The sequence below is a fragment of the Myotis brandtii genome, unplaced genomic scaffold (genome assembly GCF_000412655.1).
Source record: "Myotis brandtii unplaced genomic scaffold, ASM41265v1 scaffold733, whole genome shotgun sequence".
Classification (NCBI taxonomy): Eukaryota; Metazoa; Chordata; class Mammalia; order Chiroptera; family Vespertilionidae; genus Myotis; species Myotis brandtii.
Window position 1 is genome coordinate 1,445,455 of NW_005370908.1, and position 22,858 is coordinate 1,468,312.

The following is a 22,858-nucleotide window of genomic DNA, read 5'->3' on the forward strand; positions in this document are numbered from 1 at the left end:
TTTTCTTTTTCTTTTTTATTCTGGGCCAGCTTTAGCTCTGAGGCCTCGCTGCTGAAAACATCGATACAATGTTGCGGTCCAGCTGGCTGAAGCCTGGCTGAATGAAAGCCGGTTTCTGGGGTTTTGTTTAGCTTCTTATTTGCAACATAGTACATAGTTGCTTAGAGTTGCAGCTGAGAGGCCAGCAGCGGCAGGCGAGGAACGTTGGAGTTCCTCATCACTGGAGCAAGCAAGCCTCCCTGCTCGCTTCAGTGCATGGCTGCCGGCCGCCATCTTGGCTGACAGTTAATTTGCATAAGGATATGCTGATTAGCCAATGGGAAGGGTAGTGGTCGTATGCTAATTACCATGTTTCTCTTATTAGTGTAGATAAGATCATGCCAGCAATTTCTAAAATTCAATCATGAGTTAGAAATTATTAGAGTGATTTGATGACCATTTTACCCTGTATCACATGGTAAGTAGTTTCATGACATATAGTTTAGTAGAGAATAGAAAGAAAATATTTTAAATTTGTATTTACATACTGATTATTTATATTTATTGCATTTATTTATAAAACTTACATTGCCATAGAAGTAGATAAAGATCATTCTTATACACTGGGCAATATGGAACTGGGGGATTTGGCTGGTGGGGCTCGAAATGGCTTCAGTGTATCCCTGCTCCCCATCCCAGATTGGTCTGACTTGGGCAAATATGGGGTACATTTTATTTACAAATGAGATGTCATTACTGTTCTCATACTTCCTGAATCTTCAGAAGGATCTGTTCTGCAGCTGCAAGGCACACACTAAGCAAAAAAAAAAATGGCAATGTTAGGTTTTTAGTAACTTTGCCAAGACAGTGAAGGCCAGAAGTTCACTTAGTCAACAAATAATAGTTATTGAGCACTTGTGCCAGGCACCAAAGATACATAACAGAATAAAATAGACAAAAACTCTTACTTATGGAGCCAATAAGTGGTTGCAGGTGGTGCTCATTATTCAAAGGCAAAGGATAGATGGAGCCAAGGAGAAAGCTTCTATCTCATTTCAGCACCGTCTCCTGCACACTCTGCCTTCCTTGGGTTAGTCGTTAGGACACTGTGATTAACACCGCAGAGCCAGGAGCTAATCTACTCTGAGACAATGAAGCAACCATCCAGTATCTAAATCTGCCATTAGAGAAGCATTTTCCCAGTGTTCCTTCGAATCCAATCCTTCAAATTGCTTAGTTTAAAAAAAAATTAGTGCTTAAACAAATTTGGCAACACTTCTGCTCCTAGAGATTCACAATGAACTGTATGACCTATTAAATAATAACTGTATGACCTCCATTAGTTTTGGATTCAATATTTGGGCATCTGTCTTTATTTTTTATTTTTTTAATATATTTTTATTGATTTCAGAGAGGAAAGGAGAGGGAGAGAGAGATAGAAACAACAACGATGATGGAGAATCACCAATTGACTGCCTCCTGCATGCCCCCCACCGGGGATCCAGCCCACAACTCGGGCATACGCCCTTGACCAGAATCGAACCCAGGATCCTTCAGTCCACAGGCTGACGCTCTAGCCACTGAGCCAAACCAGTCAGGGCTGTCTTTATGTTTTAATTACTTGCTTAAGTAATTAAAATTAAATTCATTCTTCTATATTAAAGGTTATTCTGTATCTCTCTTAAAGTCTCCTCATTCCCCAAATTATCCATAAATCCTGGGAACTTATTTAATCCAAAGGGAGCAGTCTTGTTTCAAAGTATCACATGGAAGGAACTGGTCAGTCCATTGAAAGTTCTGATTTTAATCACTTCTGCATGGTGTCACTGTTGAAAACTGGTTCCAACAGGCTCCAAAGAGTCCGTGTCCTGCCCTAAGGTTGTCCTTTCTGCTTGCAGAACCCTGTGTGAGCAGCAGGCTGTCACTGAGGACAAGGACTCTCAAGATGACAGCTTATTGGAATTATGCTCACACAATCAGCCACTGTTCCCAAACATGACAGCTCTGCCCAGGTGGCCCCGTATAATTGGGTTTCTAACCACAGGGGCACAGTGTATCTAGAACACACTGTCTCCCACAAACCTCAAGGCCCTGGTGTTGAGCCTAAGTCACTGAACCAGACTCCCTCTTTTTTTCTTGGGGAAACTTGAATGTTTTTTGCTACCAGGGGACCTCTGTCAGGAATATCTCAGCCATTTAGAAAGCTCTAATTATGTTGAATCTCAAAAGGGAAGGAGATAGGATCTTTTTTAAAAAAATATGTATATATATATATTTTATTTCAAAGAGGAAGGTAGAGGGAGAGATAGAAACATCAATGATGAAAGAGAATCATTGATTGGCTGCCTCTCGCATGCCCCCACTGGGGAGCGAGCCTGCAACCTGGACATGTGATCACGGAAACGAACCGTGACCTCCTGGTTCATAGGTTGACACTTAACCACTGAGCCACGCCAGTCAGGCAGGAGATAGGTTCTTGATCCCTTTCCTTCTTAAGGATGCTTGGCCACAGGTGAGTTTAATTTAGCATATATGTTAGGTTTCAAATCACTATGAATGTTTCTGGGTTGGGATGCTTAAAAATAATGACTAATTTGGCCCAGGTTTTGATTTGAGAGGTAGCTAAAATCTGGAAGGATATAGAGCATGGCACTTATAAAGGATGGAAAGATAGTATATTGGAGGCAGTCAGGTATCTGAAGGTTCCCTGGTCACATGGGGGAAAGAAGAGCAATGATAGAGACAGAGGAAGGTTTTCCCCTATTATAATTGTATATATTATAAGAGGTGTTATCTACCTAATACATCATAAGGTGTGTTCTCCTTCAGAGAGAATTAGACTCCCAAGAATTCTCTCTTGAATTCCTTCCACAAAACTAAAAAGCCCTAATGCCCTCCAGGCTTCTTGATAATCAATGAGTCAGACTCTTTTTTTAAAAAATATATTTTATTGATTTTTTACAGAGAGGAAGGGAGAGAGATAGAGAGTTAGAAACATCGATGAGAGAGAAACATCGATCAGCTGCCTCCTGCACATCTCCTACTGGGGATGTGCCTGCAACCCAGGTACATGCCCTTGACCGGAATCGAACCTGGGACCTTTCAGTCCGCAGGCCGACGCTCTATCCACTGAGCCAAACCAGTTTCGGCACGAGTCAGACTCTTAATGAATAAATCTCAGAACCTTTTGGGTTAGGGAAGAAAATCCCAGCAGTTATCAACATGGCTTTAGACTCAATTTTTGGACACCAAAAAGGCTGTTTTTTCAATGAGAGGAGAAATACATTGAACATTCATAAAGCCTCTTATTCTCCCTGGTAGTTGGCTTTCTCTATTTTCTCAAATATTTTACATTAAACACCTTAAGACACAGAATAGAACGTAGCATACACTGTTAAAGCTTTCTTGATACCAGGATAGTTTATGCTCAGCCTTACTGGACCAATCAACACAAGTCACTTGGTCTGTAAGGTGGGGGCAATTTTTATTAATTCATCTACAAAGGAGTCTCTAGAATAGTAGCATGAAGACAAAGACTAACTTGCCATTTGATACAAGATCGTGTTATAGAAAGGCCTTTTATTTTTTTGTTATGCTTAGGTTTCTAGGGACACATTTGCCTCCCACTCTAATTCACACCCATATCTTATGGAATAACAAGTTGTGTTTTAATAGGATTACACTGTATGTAAAACACAGCATGTTTAGAAATGAAATATCAGGGAAATTATTTTCATTTCTTACTATTTTGCGGCATTTCATGTGTTCTGACTGATATGTAGACACATAAAGGGAGCTGGTTTTAGTTATCTAATACTGTGCTGTATTTATTACTTCAACTTGCAGATGCTTTTATTTGGATTTTCAAACGTGTAATTTTTAACATATTCTATTAGTGAGGTAGCAATAAAGGAACAATTTTGTAGCTTAGTTAACACTTACAAATTTCCCCGTTTGTGATGTAAAGGAAATGGCGACACCAGACCACATATTTCAAAGAATATTAAATGTAAATGTTCTTTAAAGTACCCTATATTTAAATTTCCCTTATTCCATAAAATATTATGGATTCATTGTTTATACTTTTATAAAAAATGGTGCCTGATTATGAACGGATTTGTCACTTGAAAGTGTTTATTATTTTTAAGTAGCTATATTTGAGAAGTCCTATAAAAGCCAGATCATTACAAATCAACAATTGTAATCAACCTGAAAACTAAATGTTAAACAGATACTGATCAACTTATTTGAAAACATGTCTACACAAAACCTGCACACGAATGTTTATAGCACCTTTAGTCATAATTACAACTGTAAGCAACCAAGATGTCCTTCAACAGGTGAAAGGATAAAAAACCTGTGCTATATTATCATTATTCAGTAATAAAAACAAATAAATTATCAAGTGATAAAAAATACCTGGATGACTCATTTTAAAATATATATATATATTTTATTTTAGAGAGGAAGGGAGAGGGAGAGAGAAAGAGAAACATCAATGATGAGAGAGAATCATTGATCAGCTGCCTCCTGCACACCCCCTCTCTGGGGATCAAGCCCACAACTCAGGCATGTGTCCTGACCGGGAATCGAACTGTGACTTCTTGGTTCATAGGTCGATGCTCAACTACTGAGCCACACCAACCGGGCATATGGATGACTCTAAATATATATTGCCAGTCTATACAAGCTACATACTGTGTGGTTCCAATTATGTGGCAGTTTGGAAAAAGTAAAACGATAGGAATGGTAAAAAGGATTAATGGTTACTAGGAGTTTCAGACAAGGGGAGGGCTGAGTAGGTGAAGCACAGGAGATACTTTAAGGCAGTGAGACTATTATGTATCAAAATGGCATGGTGGATACCTGCATGGTGGATGCATTCGCCAGAAACCCATATACCTTCACAGCACAAAGACTGAACCTGAATGCATAGAGGTATATTTAAGAGATTGAGTATCACAGGATGGAATGCAGAATGTGACAAAACAACCTAACTATTACAAATGAACGAAACCACCTCACTGAAGGGTGTGGTGGAGGGGAAGGTGCTGACATAAGTAACTTTGGAAATGGAGTCTATAAAACTGAAGTCAGAAAACACTGTACATAAACACTGTACTCTGGTCGGTAAAATTATTTATTGCAGAATATGAGTTAGCAATTCTGATACTGCTCTCCGTGTTTGTATATGGGAATTGAACAACTAAATGACAGATGGTGGGAGACAGGCTTCTTACTGTTGGAGTGGGAGGTTACAGATAAGAAAGGGGAGGAGGCTAGAACATTTCATGTCGTGATGGATTAGCGCTGGAGACAATATAAACTCATGTTTAGCTGGATATTGGTATAAACGGTTACACAGAGAAATATGGATAGATATGGGTTCGTATATACAGATTAGTATACACATATATCTTTCCTTGCTCTGTCAGCTGAGAGGGCCTAGTAGTTGGGACACAGCAGAAGCAATGAGCCCACTTAGTGCCTCATTAAAGGAGCAATTTTGCAGGCACCAGGGTTCCTTGGAGAAGTGGATGATTCTAGGATTGGAACAGGAAATGTGCAAGATAAGCCTGGAGCATCCTGTAGTGCCAGAAAGTAAGGAAGTGTTTGGGGGGTAAAAAACAAAACACCTGGTGAGTGCATGTCAAAAGAACACAGGACTAGTGATGTTGAGCATTTTTTTTCATATGTCTCTTGGCCATCTGTATGTCCTCTTTGGAAAAGTACCTATTTTGTTCCTGTGCTCATTTTTTTAATTGGGTTATTTGTCTTCCTTTTGTATGAGTTCTTTATGTATTTTGGAAATTAATCCCTTATCAGATGTGTCACTGGCAAATATATTCTTCCATATAGTGGGTTCCCTGTTTATTTTGATGATGGTTTCTTTTGCTGTGCAGAAGCTTTTTATTTTGATGTAGTCCCATTTGTTTATTTCTTCCTTTGTTTCTCTTGCCCTAGGAGATATATCGGTGAAAATTCTGCTATGTGAGATGTCACTGCCTATGTTTTCTTCTAGGATTTTACGGTTTTGTGAACTTATATTGGAGTTCTTTATCCATTTTGAGTTCATTCTTTTTTAAAAAATGTATTTTTTATTGATTTCAGAGAGGAAGGGAGAGCTAGAAACATCAATGATGAGAAAGAATCATTGATTGGCTGCCCCCTGTACACCCCCTACTCAGAATCAAGCCCGCAACCCTCGCCCTTGACCGGAATCGAACACGGGACCCTTCAGTCTGCAGGCTGACACCCTATACACTGAGTCAAACCAGCTAGGGCTTGAGTTCATTCTTGTGTATGGTGCAAGTTGGTGATTTAGTTTCTTTTTTTTTCTTTTCTTTTTTTTTTTTTGCATGTACCTGTCCAGTTTTCCTAATACCATTTATTGAAGAGACTGTCTTTACTCCAGTATATGCTCTTGCCTGCTTTGTCAAATATTAATTGACCATAATGATGTGGGTCAATTTTTGGGGTCACTGTTCTGTTCCATTGATCTATATGCCTGTATAGTGTCAATACCAGGCTATTTTGATTACTAGTATAATGGCTTTGTAGTATAGCCATTGATATCTGGTATTGTGATTCCTCTAACTTGTTCTTCTTTCTGAAGATTGTTGCTGCTATTTGGGATCTTTTTTTGGTTCCATACACATTTTTGGAATATTTGTTCTAGATTTGTGAGATATCAGATATCACTAATCATCAGAGAGATGCAAATTAAAACAACAACGAGGTATCACCTCACACCAGAATGGCCACCATCAATAAATCAACAAAGGACAAGTGCTGGAGAAGATGTGGAGAACAGGGAACATTAGTACACTGCTGGTGGGAATGCAGATTGGTGCAGCCTCTATGGAAAACAGTATGGAATTTACTGAAAAAAATTAAAATGTAACTACCATTTGACCCACAATCCCACTTTTAAGAATATATCCTAAGAAGCTCGAAACACCAAGCAGAAAGAATATATGCACCCCTATGTTCACAGCAGCATTATTTACAATAGCTAAGATCTGGACACAGCCCAAGTGCTCATCAGTAGATAAGTGGATAAAAAAGCCATGGTACATTTACACAATGGAATACTATGCAGCTATATCAAAGAAGGATTTCTTACCCTTCGCAATAGCATGGAGGGACCTGGAGAGTATTATGCTGAGTGAAATAAGCCAGTCGGAGAAAGACAAATATCACATGATCTCACTTTATAAGTGAAATGTAATGAACATAATAAACTGATGAACAAAATAGGTCCAGAGGCATGGAGACATGGAACAGAAGGGAAATTGGAAGAGATTAACCAAAGAACTCGTATACATAAATGCATAACCAATGGACACAGATAATAGTGCGGTGAAGGCCTGGGGTGTAGCAGGGGATGGGAGGAGGAGGGTAAAGGGAGGAAATAGGGGACACCTATAATACAGTCAACAATAAAATAAAATTTAAAAAAAAACAGGTGACAACCGAAAGGGCTCTCAATGGCTAAAGATGGAACAATTTGAGCAACAAAAAAAATTTTAAATTATATTGAATTATAATCCAAAGTATAAAATAAATATCCATGTGTTCATACTGATCTAAATAAATCAGGGGAAACAGACAAATCTCACATACAGAAGAGTTTTTTAAAAAGTATGTAGATGTCTGCCCTCAAGGAGTGGACCATAACCCTTCCTCCACCCCTTAGGTGTGAGCGGGGCACAAAGACTTCTTTTCACAAAGTGCAGTCAGAAAGGGAAAGAAGAAGAGCCACTTTCTAGTGGAGAAACCTGCCAAACACTGCCTCAGCCAGGTGAGCAAGGTTCCCATTGTCATTGGTAAGTTATGTTCACTGTGTGCTCCCTTGATATGCTATGATGAAAATAGCACTTTAACTATGGGGTATTTCCCCCCAAAAAACACATAATCCAAGTTTAATAATAAGATAAATATTAGACAAATTTCAATTGATGGACCATCTATAAAACACCTAACTAGCAATCTTTAGAACTTGTTAAGGTCATCAAAATCAAAGAAAGAGTAAGAAGAAACTGTCACAGTCTATAGAAGCCTAAGAAGACATAACAAGTAAATGTAAGGTGGTGTCCTGGAGGGAATCCTTGAACAGAAAGAAAAGGACACTCATTTCTTTTTTTAAAAAATATTTTTTAATTGATTTTAGAGAGGAAGGGAGAGGGAGAGAGAGATAGAAACATCAATGATGAGTGAGAATCATTGATCGGCTGCCTCCTGCAAGCCCACTACTGGGGATCGAGCCTGCAACTCGGGCATGTGCCCTTGACTGGAATCGAACGCAGGACCCTTCAGTCTGCAGGCTGGGGCTCTATCCACTGAGTCAAACCAGATAGGTGACACTCATATCTTTTTAAAAATATATTTTTTATTGATTTTAGTGAAGAAGGAAGAGGGAAAGAGAGAAACATCAATGATGAGAGAGAATCACTGATCAGCTGCCTCCTGCTCGCCCCCCACTGGGGATTGAGCCCGCAACCTGGGCATATGCCCTTGACCAGAATTGAACTGTGACCTCCTAGTTCATAGGTCAATGTTCAACCACTGAGCCACGCTGGCCAGACGAGGACAACTCAATTCTTTTTTTAAAAATATATTTTATTGATTTTTTACAGAGAGGAAGGGAGAGGGATAGAGAGTTAGGGATGTGCCCACAACCAAGGTACATGCCCTTGGCCAAAATCGAACCTGGGACCCTTCAGTCCACAGGCCGATGCTCTATCCACTGAGCCAAACCGGCTAGGGTGACAACTCAATTCTTAATAAAAACTAAGAAAATTAATAAATCATGGACTTTAGTTAATAATGTATCAATATTGATTCATTAATTATAACAAATGTACCACATTAATGTAAGATACTAATAAAAATCAACTGCTTGTACTGTTAGCAATTTTTTCCCATAATTCTAAAACTATTCTAAAATTTTTAAACTCTATTTAAAAGTGATATTGAGAATCATACACTCTTAGAAAGTGGAAAATGGAAGGGACTATAAAAATCATCAATTAAGCCCTTTAATAACAAGAGAGAAGACTGAGGATTTATAGAAGGATTTAATAGCCTGCACTTCAGAGATGGCCTAGAGAAAACAGTGGTGTCTACTTGCTGAACTACATCCTTAGTGACACTACACATCAATCATAGTACACAGTAGACCCTCAATAAGTAACTACTGAAAGGTGAATAATTCCCCCAAACCTAATCTCTATGCAAGTATTTCATCCATTGCTCACTTATTTATTGACTCATTCATTCATTTAATAAGTATTTACTGAATGTCTGGCACTACGATTTTACTTCTAGAATAATAATCACTTAGAAATTCTACTCAAATGACTGACATTTTGGCAATTTTCCACATCTGACTTTGTAGAAAACTCCCTTTAGCTGATTCAAGTTTATGTGTCCAAGGAAGACTTTGAAAAATTACCTCATAAAACAATGTTGTTTGCATTAAATAAGCCAACACTTCTAAAGTGTTTAGCACACTTGGCAATGACATTATTATTAGTTGTATCAATACTGTTATTGTTATCATTACCAACCAACCAGATGCTTGTACCTGTGAAAAAAACTTTGGGAAGCTTAGGACAAGAACTCAGGATCTGCAAATGATCACACGCTGGCACACTTAATAGTTCTTTTGATCTTTCTGGGTTTGATAAGTTGGTCCTTTCCAACAAACCACAAAATTATTGTTGGGATCTGGGCTATGATTCCATTTACTGTTAGTCCAATGTCCCTTTTAAATTTCCAGGAAACCAAAGGGGTTATATTCAAGTTTCTTTCCTTCTTCATGCATTCCACTCCTGAGGTTCATTTTACTGGCTTTATTTCTATTGTATTTAAAGATCATATTCTTCAGGGTGCTCACAACCTCTATGTAGAAATGCGGTGAAAAAGCCCAGCACTCCCAGTGGACATCACACTCTCTATGCTCAGGTAAAAGGGGTCTTGTGTTTACTGTTCTGACTAACAGTTTCTGAGCAAGAAGACTCCCCCTCTAATCATCATTATAGCCACGGCTGCCTGTCTGAAATCCAGCAGTTCCCAAGTACATCAGACCTTCAAAACTGCATTCCACTCTGAATGCCTCTGGAAGATAGTTCTCATCCAGTAGTTGTCATGACATCAGCTCAACATCTGACACAACAGCTCCTGGGGGATTCAGCTCTTTCCCCTAGGGCCTCACTTGAGACTCCTCAAAGGAGTCGTTTTCCTTCAGTTTCACTTCGGTGGCAGAAAGCTAAGTTTGGGTAGCAGAGATTATCTTGTTCCACCCAGTTGCAAAACACATTCTCAGCACAAATGTTCCAAGTTCAGAGAAAATCTTAAGGAAAACTTTAAATAGTTTTAATAAAAAAGAATACTCTTTTACTGAGTTCAAAAATAATTAAGTGAATAAAACAGGTTAATTGTTTCTTTTTAACTTACTTTAAAGGAATTTTAAAAGGTAATTTCGTCTGTAGCTCATTAGTATTCCAACAAACATGCAGTGAATTAAGTTTCCATTAGCCTTATTATTAGAAACTCCTTTTGTCAAGGATACTCCCATAAAATGGGTCCTACCTCTCTCCTGGGAAGAACCCTGAAGGTTGGAACCTGCTGCTGCTTCTCCCAGCACTGCCACTCCTGCAGGATGTAAGCCTGAGGGAAATGAGAGAAAGGGGTCAATTACGGAACACAGGAGCCGCAGACTCTAAATCAGGTCATATGCATGAGCTCCCAGGTGGAAATCAGGGGAAGAATTTATGTGTTCCCATTTTTTTTTTCACAAGCTTAAGGTGTAGGGTGTCTACAATCATTTAGATGCAAAATATCTTTTGAGACTTCATCTGATTAGGAGGATTTTAATGTTGTTATTGTTTGTTTGCTTTTTAGGAAATGCTAATCAGCTCGCTTTTTGAATGTAATACCAGCACTTCTATTTTTTTAATACCAGTACTTTTAACATAATTGCTTAAGTTCTAGATCAAATTGCTTAAGCTCTGTCACCAATTTGTGGGGATTTCCCATTTGTAACAAACCTGATTAGACTTGATATGATAAAATATACCTATATAAATAAAGCATGCACACATAGAAAGTGGAAAATGGAAGGGACTATTAAAATCATCAATTAAGCCCTTCATTAACAAGAGAGAAGACTGAGGATAAAAATATAGCAGGACATGTTTTCTAGAAATCTGGACAGTATGTCTGGATGGCCTTACCTATCTCATATAAAAGGTTTACTTTGGAAGGCTATCTCAAAAAGACAGATGGTCTCCAGAGCAACATAAATCAGGGTTCAACAAAAGGTCTGAGTAATAGGCAATCAGGAGAGAAAACAAAAGAAAAATGCTGAACTTTCTACATACAAGAAAACAAACAGTGGTTGCAAATTGGAGCCCTACGTTGAAAGTCACAAGGGCAGCCTCTGCAATAGCAGGTCTTGGTTTGCAATCAATTGCTTCTCAAATGGGCAGCTGCATGTAATAGACATCAGGATGAATAGCAGCAGGCACTTAAAACATTTTTTTAAATATGTTTTCATTGATTTTTATTTTGTTAACCATTAGAAAAATTATTTTTCTTTATTGATTAAGGTATTACATATGTGACCTTAATCACCTCATTGCTCCCCCATTCCCCCCTCATGCCCTCACCCCTCTGGTATCTGTGTCCATTGGTTAGGCTTATATGCATGTATATAAGTTCTTTGGTTGATCTCTCCCCCTTACCTCCACCCTCCCCTACCTTCCCTCTGAGGTTTGATGTTCTGATCAACGCTTCTCTGTCTCTGGATCTGTTTTTGTTCATCAGTTTATGTTGTTCATTATATTCCATAAATAAGTGAGATCATGTGATATTTATCTTTCTCTGTGGTGAGAATCCAGGTTCTCAAGGACACTGTGACAAGATACGGATAGGGGACGTGCAGAAGGCAGCTGATCAATGATTCTCTCTCATCATTGATGTTTCTATCTCTGTCTCCCTCTCCCTTCCTCTCTGAAATGAATAAAAATATATTTTAAAAAATTTAATAATGTTCAACAATTCTCCCTTGAGATGATGGGAAGCCCAATTAGCAATAAGCAAATGTTTGACAGGCAACAGGGACTAGGAAACCAAGATCCAAATGTGCTTTTTAGGGGCAATTTTTTTCTAAGTGACTAGGAACATGATCCAGAGGCAGTAGGTAGTTACTAAAGAGGTCTAGGGTACCACATGAAGCAGGCATGCAAGAAACACAATGCCAGGTATATTATTGTATGGATTTGAATATTGCTGAATATAAAAATGAACCCAGCCCTGGTCGGTTGCTCAGTGGTTAGCGTGTCGGCCCTCAGACCTAAGGGTGTTAATTGCATAACTCGATTAGTTATTTAGTTGACACTTAGTTGACCAGTTAATTCTAACATTCTAACCCATACTTTCTTTCTGTGCTCCATGCACATTTAACAAACTGCCTACTAAACATTCCCAATTCCATCTAGGGCTCTATAAATCCAACATTCATTCACTAACTCATTTCTCTCTCCCACACCTGCTCCATCTCAAACTGCTCTTTTTGCATTTTTTTTCCTCAAAGATGAAGAACAGCATTGTTCATCCAAGGGCCCAAACTTCTGAAATTTAATAAAGTCTCCTATCCTTCTCTCAGCTACCTTTGCCCTGAACATGAAAACCTAATTGGTCACCAGATCTTTTCAGTGGTGCTTCCTATCTTCTCTCCTGTGTTACCGCAGGAGCTCCTCTTCTCCCGTTTCTAGTCTCTTTCCTCCCACACCATAATTCTTTCATTCTGCAGTCAGGGGTTCGACCTTTTAAATATGTTTCATCATCTTTCCATTTACCTTTAGGATAAAATCCAAAACTTTTAGCACAGTGTATGAGGTACTTCATCAACTTGTCTCTCTCTATCCCTCTAATCTTATCTCCCCCCATCGCTAGTTCCAGGACACAAAACTACCTGTGATCCCCAAACTTGTTACCCAATCCTTCACCTTCATGCTTTTGTTAACACAACCTAGAATGACCTTTTCTCCATTTTCTGTCTAGACAATCCCTGTTCTATTATAATATTTCCAACTCCAGCAACACTATTCCAAATTGAATTTTTTAAAAACCCAGCAACTGAAGGATAGTTAACAGATGCTACAATTCCAGTACACTTTGCTCAACACAGAGTGAAATTCCTTTTGTGCCTTTATTTCTGAGACACAGAATAGATTTCTTTGTTAGTCAGTGTACTTTTTGCTTTCCATTGGCTGGTAATGAGATTTGGAATATACTTTCAACCAAAATGTTAGAACAAGGGATCTAGATGGTGAAGAAAACTTGGTGACAAAACACAAAGAAACCAGGAGAGAGGAAGAGGTGCTCAGCTGTTTTCCTAAATCATATTAGCCATTTCTCCATCTCCTTCTCCCCCTCCTCCCCTCTCTCCCTAGCTCTCTGTCCCTGTCTCCCTGTCTCAGTGTCTCTCTGTCTGCGTCTCACACACACATATGTGCCTGTGTACACACACTTTCCTTCAGGTAAAAAAAAAAATCCCTCTCTGTGTTCTTTATAAATCCCTCGGGTTTAATATTTTATTGCTCCAAGTCTGCCTCCCTGAGGTTCTTGTATAGACTCGTTATTTCCCTCAGTAAAGGAGCTGTTTAGTTCATCTTCGCCTGGTGTGTAAGAACCCAGGGGAGGCCGTTCCTGCAGCCCCGTCTTCCACTCCCCTCCCCGAGAGCCTTGGCTGGAGCCGCGAGTCTGTCAATCCCGGGCGGGAGACAAGGCAGACAAAGGTTCATTTGTGAAGCACCTCCTTCCAGCACCTCCTCTCCACTCCTTCTGCCCAAACTCACCCAGCGAGTTGGAGCATTTTAAAAGAGTCCTCTGACAAGAAGACCAAAAGCAAAGAAGAAAAGGGTATGTAACTTTTTTTTGCCTAAAAACCATTTTATGTCATTTATTCTACTCCACACTACTGCTATAGATTAGAGCAGAGATGTATTTATGCGAAGAGAAAGGTAGACAGGCAGAAAGAGACCCTCGAAAGAGATGATGTACGTACTTTGAAAAATAAATGCTTCTTAGTATGAAGGGGAAAAAATCAGGTTAAGAGAATAGATACTGGGAAAGTCGCTTAATCATGAGGGTTGGAAGAGGCAACTTCCTCTATGTTATTTCTTATGAATATACATGTCCACTCTGAATTTGGTCCACACAACAGGACCTTATTCCACGTCTCAGAACTATGTGAGGATGATGAAGGATATACTTTTTTAAATGCAGTAACTATATCTGTATATTTTACCTACCCAATATGAACTGCAAGGTCTAAGAAAACAAATGTCTCTTGCTTTTTAAAAATCCTGATTCCTGAAAAGAGACTGGTACACATCTGTGAACAAAGAGGGAATTCATTGCATTCATCCTTGGTATCCCCATCATGGAGCACAACAAGGTGTCTGTACTGCTCAGATAAAGGGAACCCTTCTTCCCTTTGGGGGCTTATAAAAATTTCCCTTTAACATTCCTTAACTTAGGTATACAGTCTATGAAAAGCTCTCCCAAATGCTGGTCCTTTTCTCCATGCTGATGATCTACTGTGGCCAGGAGAACATTTAGAATGATGCAAGACTGAATAGTAATATCGTCTTCTAGCATTCTCTCAGCATCCTGAAGGCAGGTCACCTTCAGGGAGGATATGGACTTCGTTTGTCCACTGATGAATGTCTTTTGGGTATTTGGGCTGATCATGTCTGTTTTAATGATGTTTGAAAGGCTTCTCCACTTTCTAATACCACTTTGATTCCTTCAACATACCCTTGGAGAAGTTTCACTCGAGGACTCAGTCATTCTAACACAAACCTCTTGTATCACAGTTAATAAGAAAGAGAACGAATTTTTCAAATAACAGTGATTTTCATCCTCCAAGAAAGATGATGGAAAACATGACAGACTGGACAGCAATTTTAATCTCTTCCAGCTATAATTTTAAATGTCAGGTTCTGGGCTGTACTTTTCATTTGCTTTAGCAGCTTTTGCTTCTCTTTTGCTGTGTTTTGAAAGAAATCTGAAAATGTACTGCCCTTTCTGTCTAATTCATCAACTCTGTCGCATTCCACTTTTTAAAATAGCAGTTCCCAGAACTGACATCAGCTGCCTATATGAGCATTGCACCATAAATGTCTCAACACTTAAACTACATAGCCCTGTTAGTTTTGGCCATTACATGGGATAATTTTTCTTTCTAAGTCTCCATTTAACTCCAACCATTCAAAAAGCTTGCTAATGCCAAATACCCTTTAAACGATCAAGATTTGCCATTCCCTACCTATATGGTGGTGGCAATGATTTATTGCTTAGTTGGAAACATTTTGCCTTTAATTCTGTATGCTCTGCATTGATATCTTTTAAATATTATGCCATTAGCCCTGGCCAGTGTTTCTCGAGTGTCAGCCTGTGCACTGAAGGGTTGTGGGTTGGATTCCTGATCAAGAGCACGTAGCTGGATTGCAGGTTCAATCTCTGGTCCCATGCAGGAGGCAACTAATTCTCTCTCTCTCTCTCTCTCTCTCTCTCTCTCTCTCTCTCTCTCCATTGTCCCCTTCCACTGTCTCAAAACACACCCACAAAAACAACAAAAAACTAATGGAAAAATATCCTCAGGTGAGGATTAACTATATATATCTCAAGTGGAACAATAGCAATATATAAGACATATATATTCCCATTAATATCATGCCAATCTATTAAATATTGTGATATGAATGGTACCATACATAAGGAACAATATTAATTACATAAAATTGAGTCCAAAAATCCAATAGATAACTAATTGAGGGTCTCTTGCTTATCCCTTCAAATATTCAGCTTTTAGCTTTGTTTTCTTTTATAATTTGGATGTACTCCAGTAGGAATTTTATGTGCATGTACTTCAACTGAAAGAGAAAAAAAATAGAGCAGTTTGCTTCAAACTTGCCAAAGTCATTTCATCTTGTTGGAACTTGAAAATATATGGTCTTGATGGATTGCCAAGGACTAAGGTTGGTGTCTTCTAATGAAATAAAACAACCAGTGTATCACAGGAACATTCAGACATTGTTCCACTGACTAAATAAGAGTTAAAGCTATTTATTGGCACTTAAGTAAAAGAAGAAGAGAAGATGTCAGTTCAAACATGTAATTTCTAAAGTGTTAAAAAAAAACTACCAATAAGTGTTTGCCAGATGTGGAACTTTCCATCTTAATATGTGACTGAGACTGTGACAGAAACACTATTTTATGCTCTGGCATGAACAGTCAGAAGAGGTGTGTGGTATGGCAGCATACAGACTTACTTTTCCTGCAATTTATTTTTCACTCCAGTGAGTGTTTTTTGAATACTTACTGTAAGCCCAGCGTTGAAGCAGGCGCTCTGAGAGAAGAGGCAAAAAAAAAGAAGTTACAGTCCTTGCCTTTATGATGCTGGCATCTTCTCTTCCAGTCCTCTGAGTGTTGGCTCACCCTTAGTCAGTTCTTTGCCTCTTCTCTTCTGAATCTATACTCATTACCCTGCCAGTCCCATAGCTATAAATACTATCAATAAATATCCTGATGACTCTCAAATTTGTATTTCCAGCCCTGACCTTCAGACTCATATTCAGCTGCCTACTCAACATCTTTACTTGGATGTGTAGTAGACATCTCAAACTTAACTTGCCCAAAAATTTACTCTTGCATTCCCCGCAAACTGACTCCATTCAATTCTTTCTCAGCTCAATAAATGTCAGTAGCATTCGGGTAAAAAATGTAAGCGTTAGTCTTGATTCTTTCCCTCTTGTGTCATATCTTCCATCTACTTTTGCCTCTTTTCTTCTACTTCCAATTTTGTCCCACCATAACACACCTTCAAAGAGCTAACAGAAACTTTAAAAACAAAGGCATAAATAAGATCATATTACTATTCAATAAAAATCTTCCAATAGTTTCTCAATCTATATATATATAAGCCTAATATGCTAAGTGTCTGGCCATTTGACCATTTGACTGGTCACTAGGATGCACACTGACCACCAGGGAGCAGACGCTTTGACTGGTAGGTTAGCTTGCTGCTGGGGTCCAGCTGATCAGGACTGGGCAAGATGGGTTGGACATGCCCTGGAGCCCTTCACGATCCCTCCCCGGCCCCCATCGTGCACTGGTGGGGTCCCTCGGCCTGGCCTGCACCCTCTCACAATTCGGGATCCCTTAGGGGTTGTCGGAGAGCCAGTTTCGGCCTGATCCTCGCAGTCCTGTATAATCAATAAAATCTAAAGATCTTATCATGTCTTATAAGGCCCTTTATGATCTTTCCAAATCTTCCTTCCTGGTTCTAGGTAAATCCATAAAATGACCAATTCAGTAAGTGGTCAAATGGCTTTCTGTGAATTTCCCACTCCCATACTCTATATGGTTAACTGGCTTATGAAAAATGCTGACGATGACAAGGCATTATTTAGTCAAATTCACAGTTCTTGTAGTACAGATTATATACATATAGAGCTATGGAAATAGAGAGCAAGGGAACTGTTAGAATGATATGGGCTGTATCAGAAAGGTTTCTTAGGAAAGATGAGTTTGAGGTTTGTCCTTAATGGATGGTTTGATCAGAAATTAATGTAAAGGGAAGAAGTTAGAGGGGGCAACAAGGCAAAGACACATGTGTAGGATTGAAGAGGTGTCAGGTCAGACTGCCTACTAACTGCAATAATTAATGATTTGTGTGGAGGAGAAGTGGAAGGAAGACCAGAGGATTAGTCCTAAGAAGTTCACAGTCTTTTAGATAACATGAAACTTCTATAGGCTCTTGCTCAAGATTAAAAATATGTTTTCAGCCCTAGCCAGTTTGGCTCAGTGGATAGAGCATTAGACTATGGACTGAAGGACCCCGGGTTTGATTCTGGTCAAGGGCATATACCTTGGTTGCAGGCTCAATCCCTGGTAGGGTTGGGGTGCGTGAGGGAGGCAACCAATTGATATGTCTCTCTCACATTGATGTTTCTCTCTGTGTGTCTCTCCCCTCCCTTCCACTCTCTCTAAAAATCAATGGGAAAATATCCTCAGGTGAGGATTAACAACAACAACAACAAAGTGTGTTTTCAGAGAAGCACTAGAAAAATGGGCCAAGCATTGTATTAGCCATTGGGTATGTTGTGATAAAAAATAGACTGCCCTAGTAAAGCTTTCCATCCTAGAAAATTGTCAGTTTTATCACATTAAAAAGCAATTTTTCTGCCTGGTCAGTGTGGCTCGATGGTTGAGTCGACCTATGAACCAGGAGGTCACAGCTCGATTCCTGGTCAGGACATATGTCGGGGTTGCAGGCTCGATCCCCAGTCAGGGGCGTGCAGGAGGCAGCCGATCAATGATTCTTTCTGATCATTGATGTTTATATCTCTCTCTTTGCCTCTCCTTTCCTCTCTGAAATTAATAGAAATATTTTAAAAGCAATTTTTCTCTACTGAATATAAAAAAAATTACTTGGAGTACTTAAAACGCAAATTTTGGGTCTTACCACCACCTCTTCCCCTCATCCAGCATTTCTTAATCAGTATTTCTTTGTGGAACTGAGGCATTTAATTCTTAACAAATATTCTAAGTGATTTTTATTATAGATGGTCTTTAAACTACACTTTGAGAGCCACAGAGAGGAGAAAAGATCAACTCTTTCTACCCAGGAGTGTATGAAAATGCTAAGAAGTTTACGTTCAGACAAATTCCATCTTTAAAAGCAAACTAACACTAACAAATTCTGGTTTTTCTTCTATCTCAGGGCCAAAAGCCAAAATGAAATTTATAGTACTTGTCACCATTGGGCTAACTTTGCTGCTAGGAGTCCAAACCATGCCTGCAAATCGCCTCTCTTGCTACAGAAAGATACTAAAAGATCGCAACTGTCACAGCCTTCCAGAAGGAGTAGCTGATCTGACAAAGATTGATGTTAACGTCCAGGATCATTTCTGGGATGGAAAGGGATGCGAGATGATCTGTTACTGCAACTTCAGCGAATTGCTCTGCTGCCCAAAGTAAGGAAATGTAATCACAAAATATATTGCTATGAAACGTATGGATAACGATTCCTTTTGGACACCTTTATAATGAATTTGCTGAAAATAATCACCCTTTTTAGTAAAATCCTGTTCAAATCTCAGCTATTTGCTAGAATCATCACCATTGTGTATAGAACTAAATGTTTTCATTTAAGAAACAGAACTTGGCAGATTTTAATAAAACTAAATGAAATCCAGAAAATTAATAACACTCCAATCTATTAAAATCTAAATCCCCTATCAAATTTTTACCACACAAAAATCTACCAGAAGCAGTGGTCAGCTTCAAGATTGATATTTTAAACCAATTTGAAAACTAGTAAAAGGCTTTAGATAAAAGATGTCAACAAACAGGATCAAGTAATTAACTGGATCAAAAAGTTTGGTAATGGTCAAAGAAAAAATTTCCAGCTCTGTGTATGAGTTAACCAGAAATAAACTAAATAAAAGTTTCCCACTGACTTGGAAAGCAGATGTATTTTAAGTATAATATAATAGTAGATAAGTCAATAAATATTTCCAACTCTTGATTTTAAACCCTTGGTTACTGAGAAATCTTTCAAACACTATGATGTTGGCTATTTCATACCTAAATTAGCTTTTTCAAATTACTTTTAATATGTCATCATATTTTCATTTTTCCAAGAAACCTGTAAGGCAGAAGAGGCAGATATAACCATCTGATCAAGGAAAAGGTACAGTGAGATAAAATGACCAGCACCATCCTATGTGACTAGTTAATATCAGCACTGGCACTAGAACTCAGATCTTCTGATTTGGACCAGATATTTTTCATTTTTTTCTACCAAGCCAGTTGGTTCTTAATGTGTGGTTCTCAGAACAGCAGCTTCAAGATCACCTGTGTTCTTGTTAAAAGTGCATATCCAGCCTGGCTGGTGTGGCCCAGTGGTTGAGCATCAACTTATGAACCAGGAGGTCACGGTTTGATTCCCAGTCAGGGCACAGCTCAGGCTGGAGGCTAAATCCTAAGTAGGGAGTATGCAGGAGGCAGCCAATCAATGATTTTCTCTCATCATTGATGTTTCTATCCTGTTCTCCCTCTCCCTTCCTATCTGAAATCAATAAAAATGCACTAAAAAAAGAAAAAAAGGAACATTCATTTAAAAAAAGAAGTGCATAAACATTCTTGGGCCCCAGATCAGACCTACTATATCAGGAACACTGGAGGTGAGGCATAGCAATTACGGTTTAACACGCTTCCTGGGTGATTCTGATGTATGATGAAGTTTCAGAATCACTGTATTCAATGATGATATCAAGGACTTGAGTTAACTGATTCCACAAAATGATTTAGTTTTTCCCAGACCATGTAAATGAAATATCATCTACCAGTAATATTAAAATACCATCTTTGCTTTTTTTGTAATTGTAAGACTTGAATCCAATTTACAGAAATGTGTTTGTATTTATTTCATGATATAATTTTGTGTTAATGGATAAGAATAGAAGTATAGATATACAAAAGTAATTTCTATCTGATACTGGATTATCCTTTTCCTAGTGGCAACAAACTTACCTTGCTAAGTATATTTCCTTTTTCCCACCCTGTAATCACAGTTTAATTTGTCATCTTATTTTTTTCACTTTTTATTGAGATATAATTGACATACAGCACTTTTTAAGTTTAAGGTATATGGCAAATGAGTCAACCAATACATATTAAAAAATGACTACCATAATAATTTAGTTATAGTTAACATCTATTACCTCATATAGTTACCCCCCAAATTTATTTTTCCTTGTAATGAAAACTTTCAGATTTACTCTCTTAGCAAATTTCAAATATACTCTACAGCACTGCTAACAATAGTTATCATATTGTACATTATATACTAAGTATCTACACTAATAAAAGAGAAACATGCAAATTGGTGTCACTCCGCTACTCTTCCCATTGGCTAATCGGGGAGATATGCAAATTAACTGCCAGCCAAGATGACGGCTGGCAGCCAGGCAGCTTGAAGCGAACATGAGGCTTGCTTGCTTCAGTGACGAAGGAAGCCAACGTTCCCCGCCTGCTGCTGCCGGCCTCTGAGCTTGCAGTTTGAAACATTGTTACAAATATAGAAACTAAACAAACTCCAGAAACGTGCTTTCAGCCAGCCGGGATCTCAGAGCTGGAGTTGAAACAGTGTTTCGATTATAGAACCCAAACAAACCAGATACCTGCTTTCAGCAGCCGAGGCCTAAGAGCTGGAGACAAGCCTCAGAGCTAAAGCTGGCCCAGAATTATTAAAATACCATCTTTGCTTTTTTGTAATTGTAAGACTTGAATCCAATTTACAGAAATGTGTTTGTATTTATTTCATGATATAATTTTGTGTTAATGGATAAGAATAGAAGTATAGATATACAAAAGTAATTTCTATCTGATACTGGATTATCCTTTTCCTAGTGGCAACAAACTTACCTTGCTAAGTATATTTCCTTTTTCCCACCCTGTAATCACAGTTTAATTTGTCATCCTATTTTTTTCACTTTTTATTGAGATATAATTGACATACAGCACTTTTTAAGTTTAAGGTATATGGCAAATGAGTCAACCAATACATATTAAAAAATGACTACCATAATAATTTAGTTATAGTTAACATCTATTACCTCATATAGTTACCCCCCAAATTTATTTTTCCTTGTAATGAAAACTTTCAGATGTACTCTCTTAGCAAATTTCAAATATACTCTACAACAGTGCTAACAATACTTATCATATTGTACATTATATACTAAGTATATTTCTAATAAACCGTAATCACTTATATACAATTTTATATTATTCCATGCATTTTTATACATTAGCTTATATGAACTTCCCAACAAGAGTAGAGTAGCTTAACACTTCTCCTTTCCCTATAATAGCTAGAAATTTATTTATTGACTTTCTAGGAAAATTTGAATGTGTTTTACCTGTAGATTTAAAGTTCATGGTCCATCCCACTCATAGCAGAAGAATGAATGTTTTCGGCATGATTATAAGGTTTTGAAATCACCTAATCTTTCCCTTTTTTTTGGTAAAGAAATGATAGCATATTATCAATGGAAAATGGAGGGAAAGTAAAAGAATTAATTACCTTCTTGGTCTTTGTTACTCCTGTGGCAAGTCCTCCCACTCATTCTTTTTCTACTTTATTCACCTAAAACGAATAATCATATCTGAAATCCTGCAAATCACTCTTCATTTTTAACCCAGAAAACTAATATATACCTTAGCTTATAGCTAGATTTAACTTTTTTTTTTTCTTCCAGAGATGTCTTCTTTGGACCAAAGATCTCCTTTGTGATTCCTTGCAACAGTCACTGAGAATCTTCAAGTATTCCGGAGAGCACCATCGCTAATTCCCAAGAAACTGCATTTCTACTTTCTATCCATGCAATAAAGCACAGATTTTATAAATTCTCACTTGTCTAAGACAAGTAAACTTGTGTCAAATAAGTAGTAATAAAAATTAATTCAATTTAATGTTTCTCTGTGGACTTTGTTGGCACTGTGCATGACAGGGGGCGGCGCCCCAACTCCCCAATCAGCCCTGCTCTGAGCCCGATCAGGGGCTGCACCTAGGGATTGGGTTAAAAATATTGGCTAGAAACTTTTCATCTATGAAGTGTTAACTATCCTATCTAATAATAGAGAAACATGGTAATTAGCCGTACCTCCGCTACCCTTCCCATTGGCTAATCAGGGTGATATGCAAATTAACTGCCAGCCAAGATGGCGGCCGGCAGCCAGGCAGCTTGAAGCGAACATGAGGCTTGCTTGCTTCAGTGACGGAGGAAGCCAA

At 38.4% G+C, this 22,858-nt stretch overlaps 1 protein-coding gene across 1 annotated transcript; it reads left to right on the top strand.

Moving 5' to 3' along the window:
- Nucleotides 1-13,601: 13,601 nt before the first annotated feature.
- Nucleotides 13,602-22,536, top strand: SCRG1 (stimulator of chondrogenesis 1). The gene is made up of 3 exons (XM_005882690.2): nt 13,602-13,911; nt 18,782-19,034; nt 22,326-22,536. The coding sequence occupies exons 2-3, from the start codon at nt 18,796-18,798 to the stop codon at nt 22,378-22,380; spliced, it is 294 nt and encodes a 97-aa protein (XP_005882752.1). The 5' UTR covers nt 13,602-13,911; nt 18,782-18,795; the 3' UTR covers nt 22,381-22,536.
- The last annotated feature ends 322 nt before the right edge of the window (nt 22,537-22,858 follow it).

Bases quoted from the DNA above. Each gene is read 5' to 3' on its own strand.
- SCRG1 (XM_005882690.2), top strand. From the start codon at position 18,796: ATGAAATTTATAGTACTTGTCACCATTGGGCTAACTTTGCTGCTAGGA. The intron at 19,035-22,325 runs GTAAGGAAATGT...TTTTTCTTCCAG, and splicing joins GAATTGCTCTGCTGCCCAAA to AGATGTCTTCTTTGGACCAA.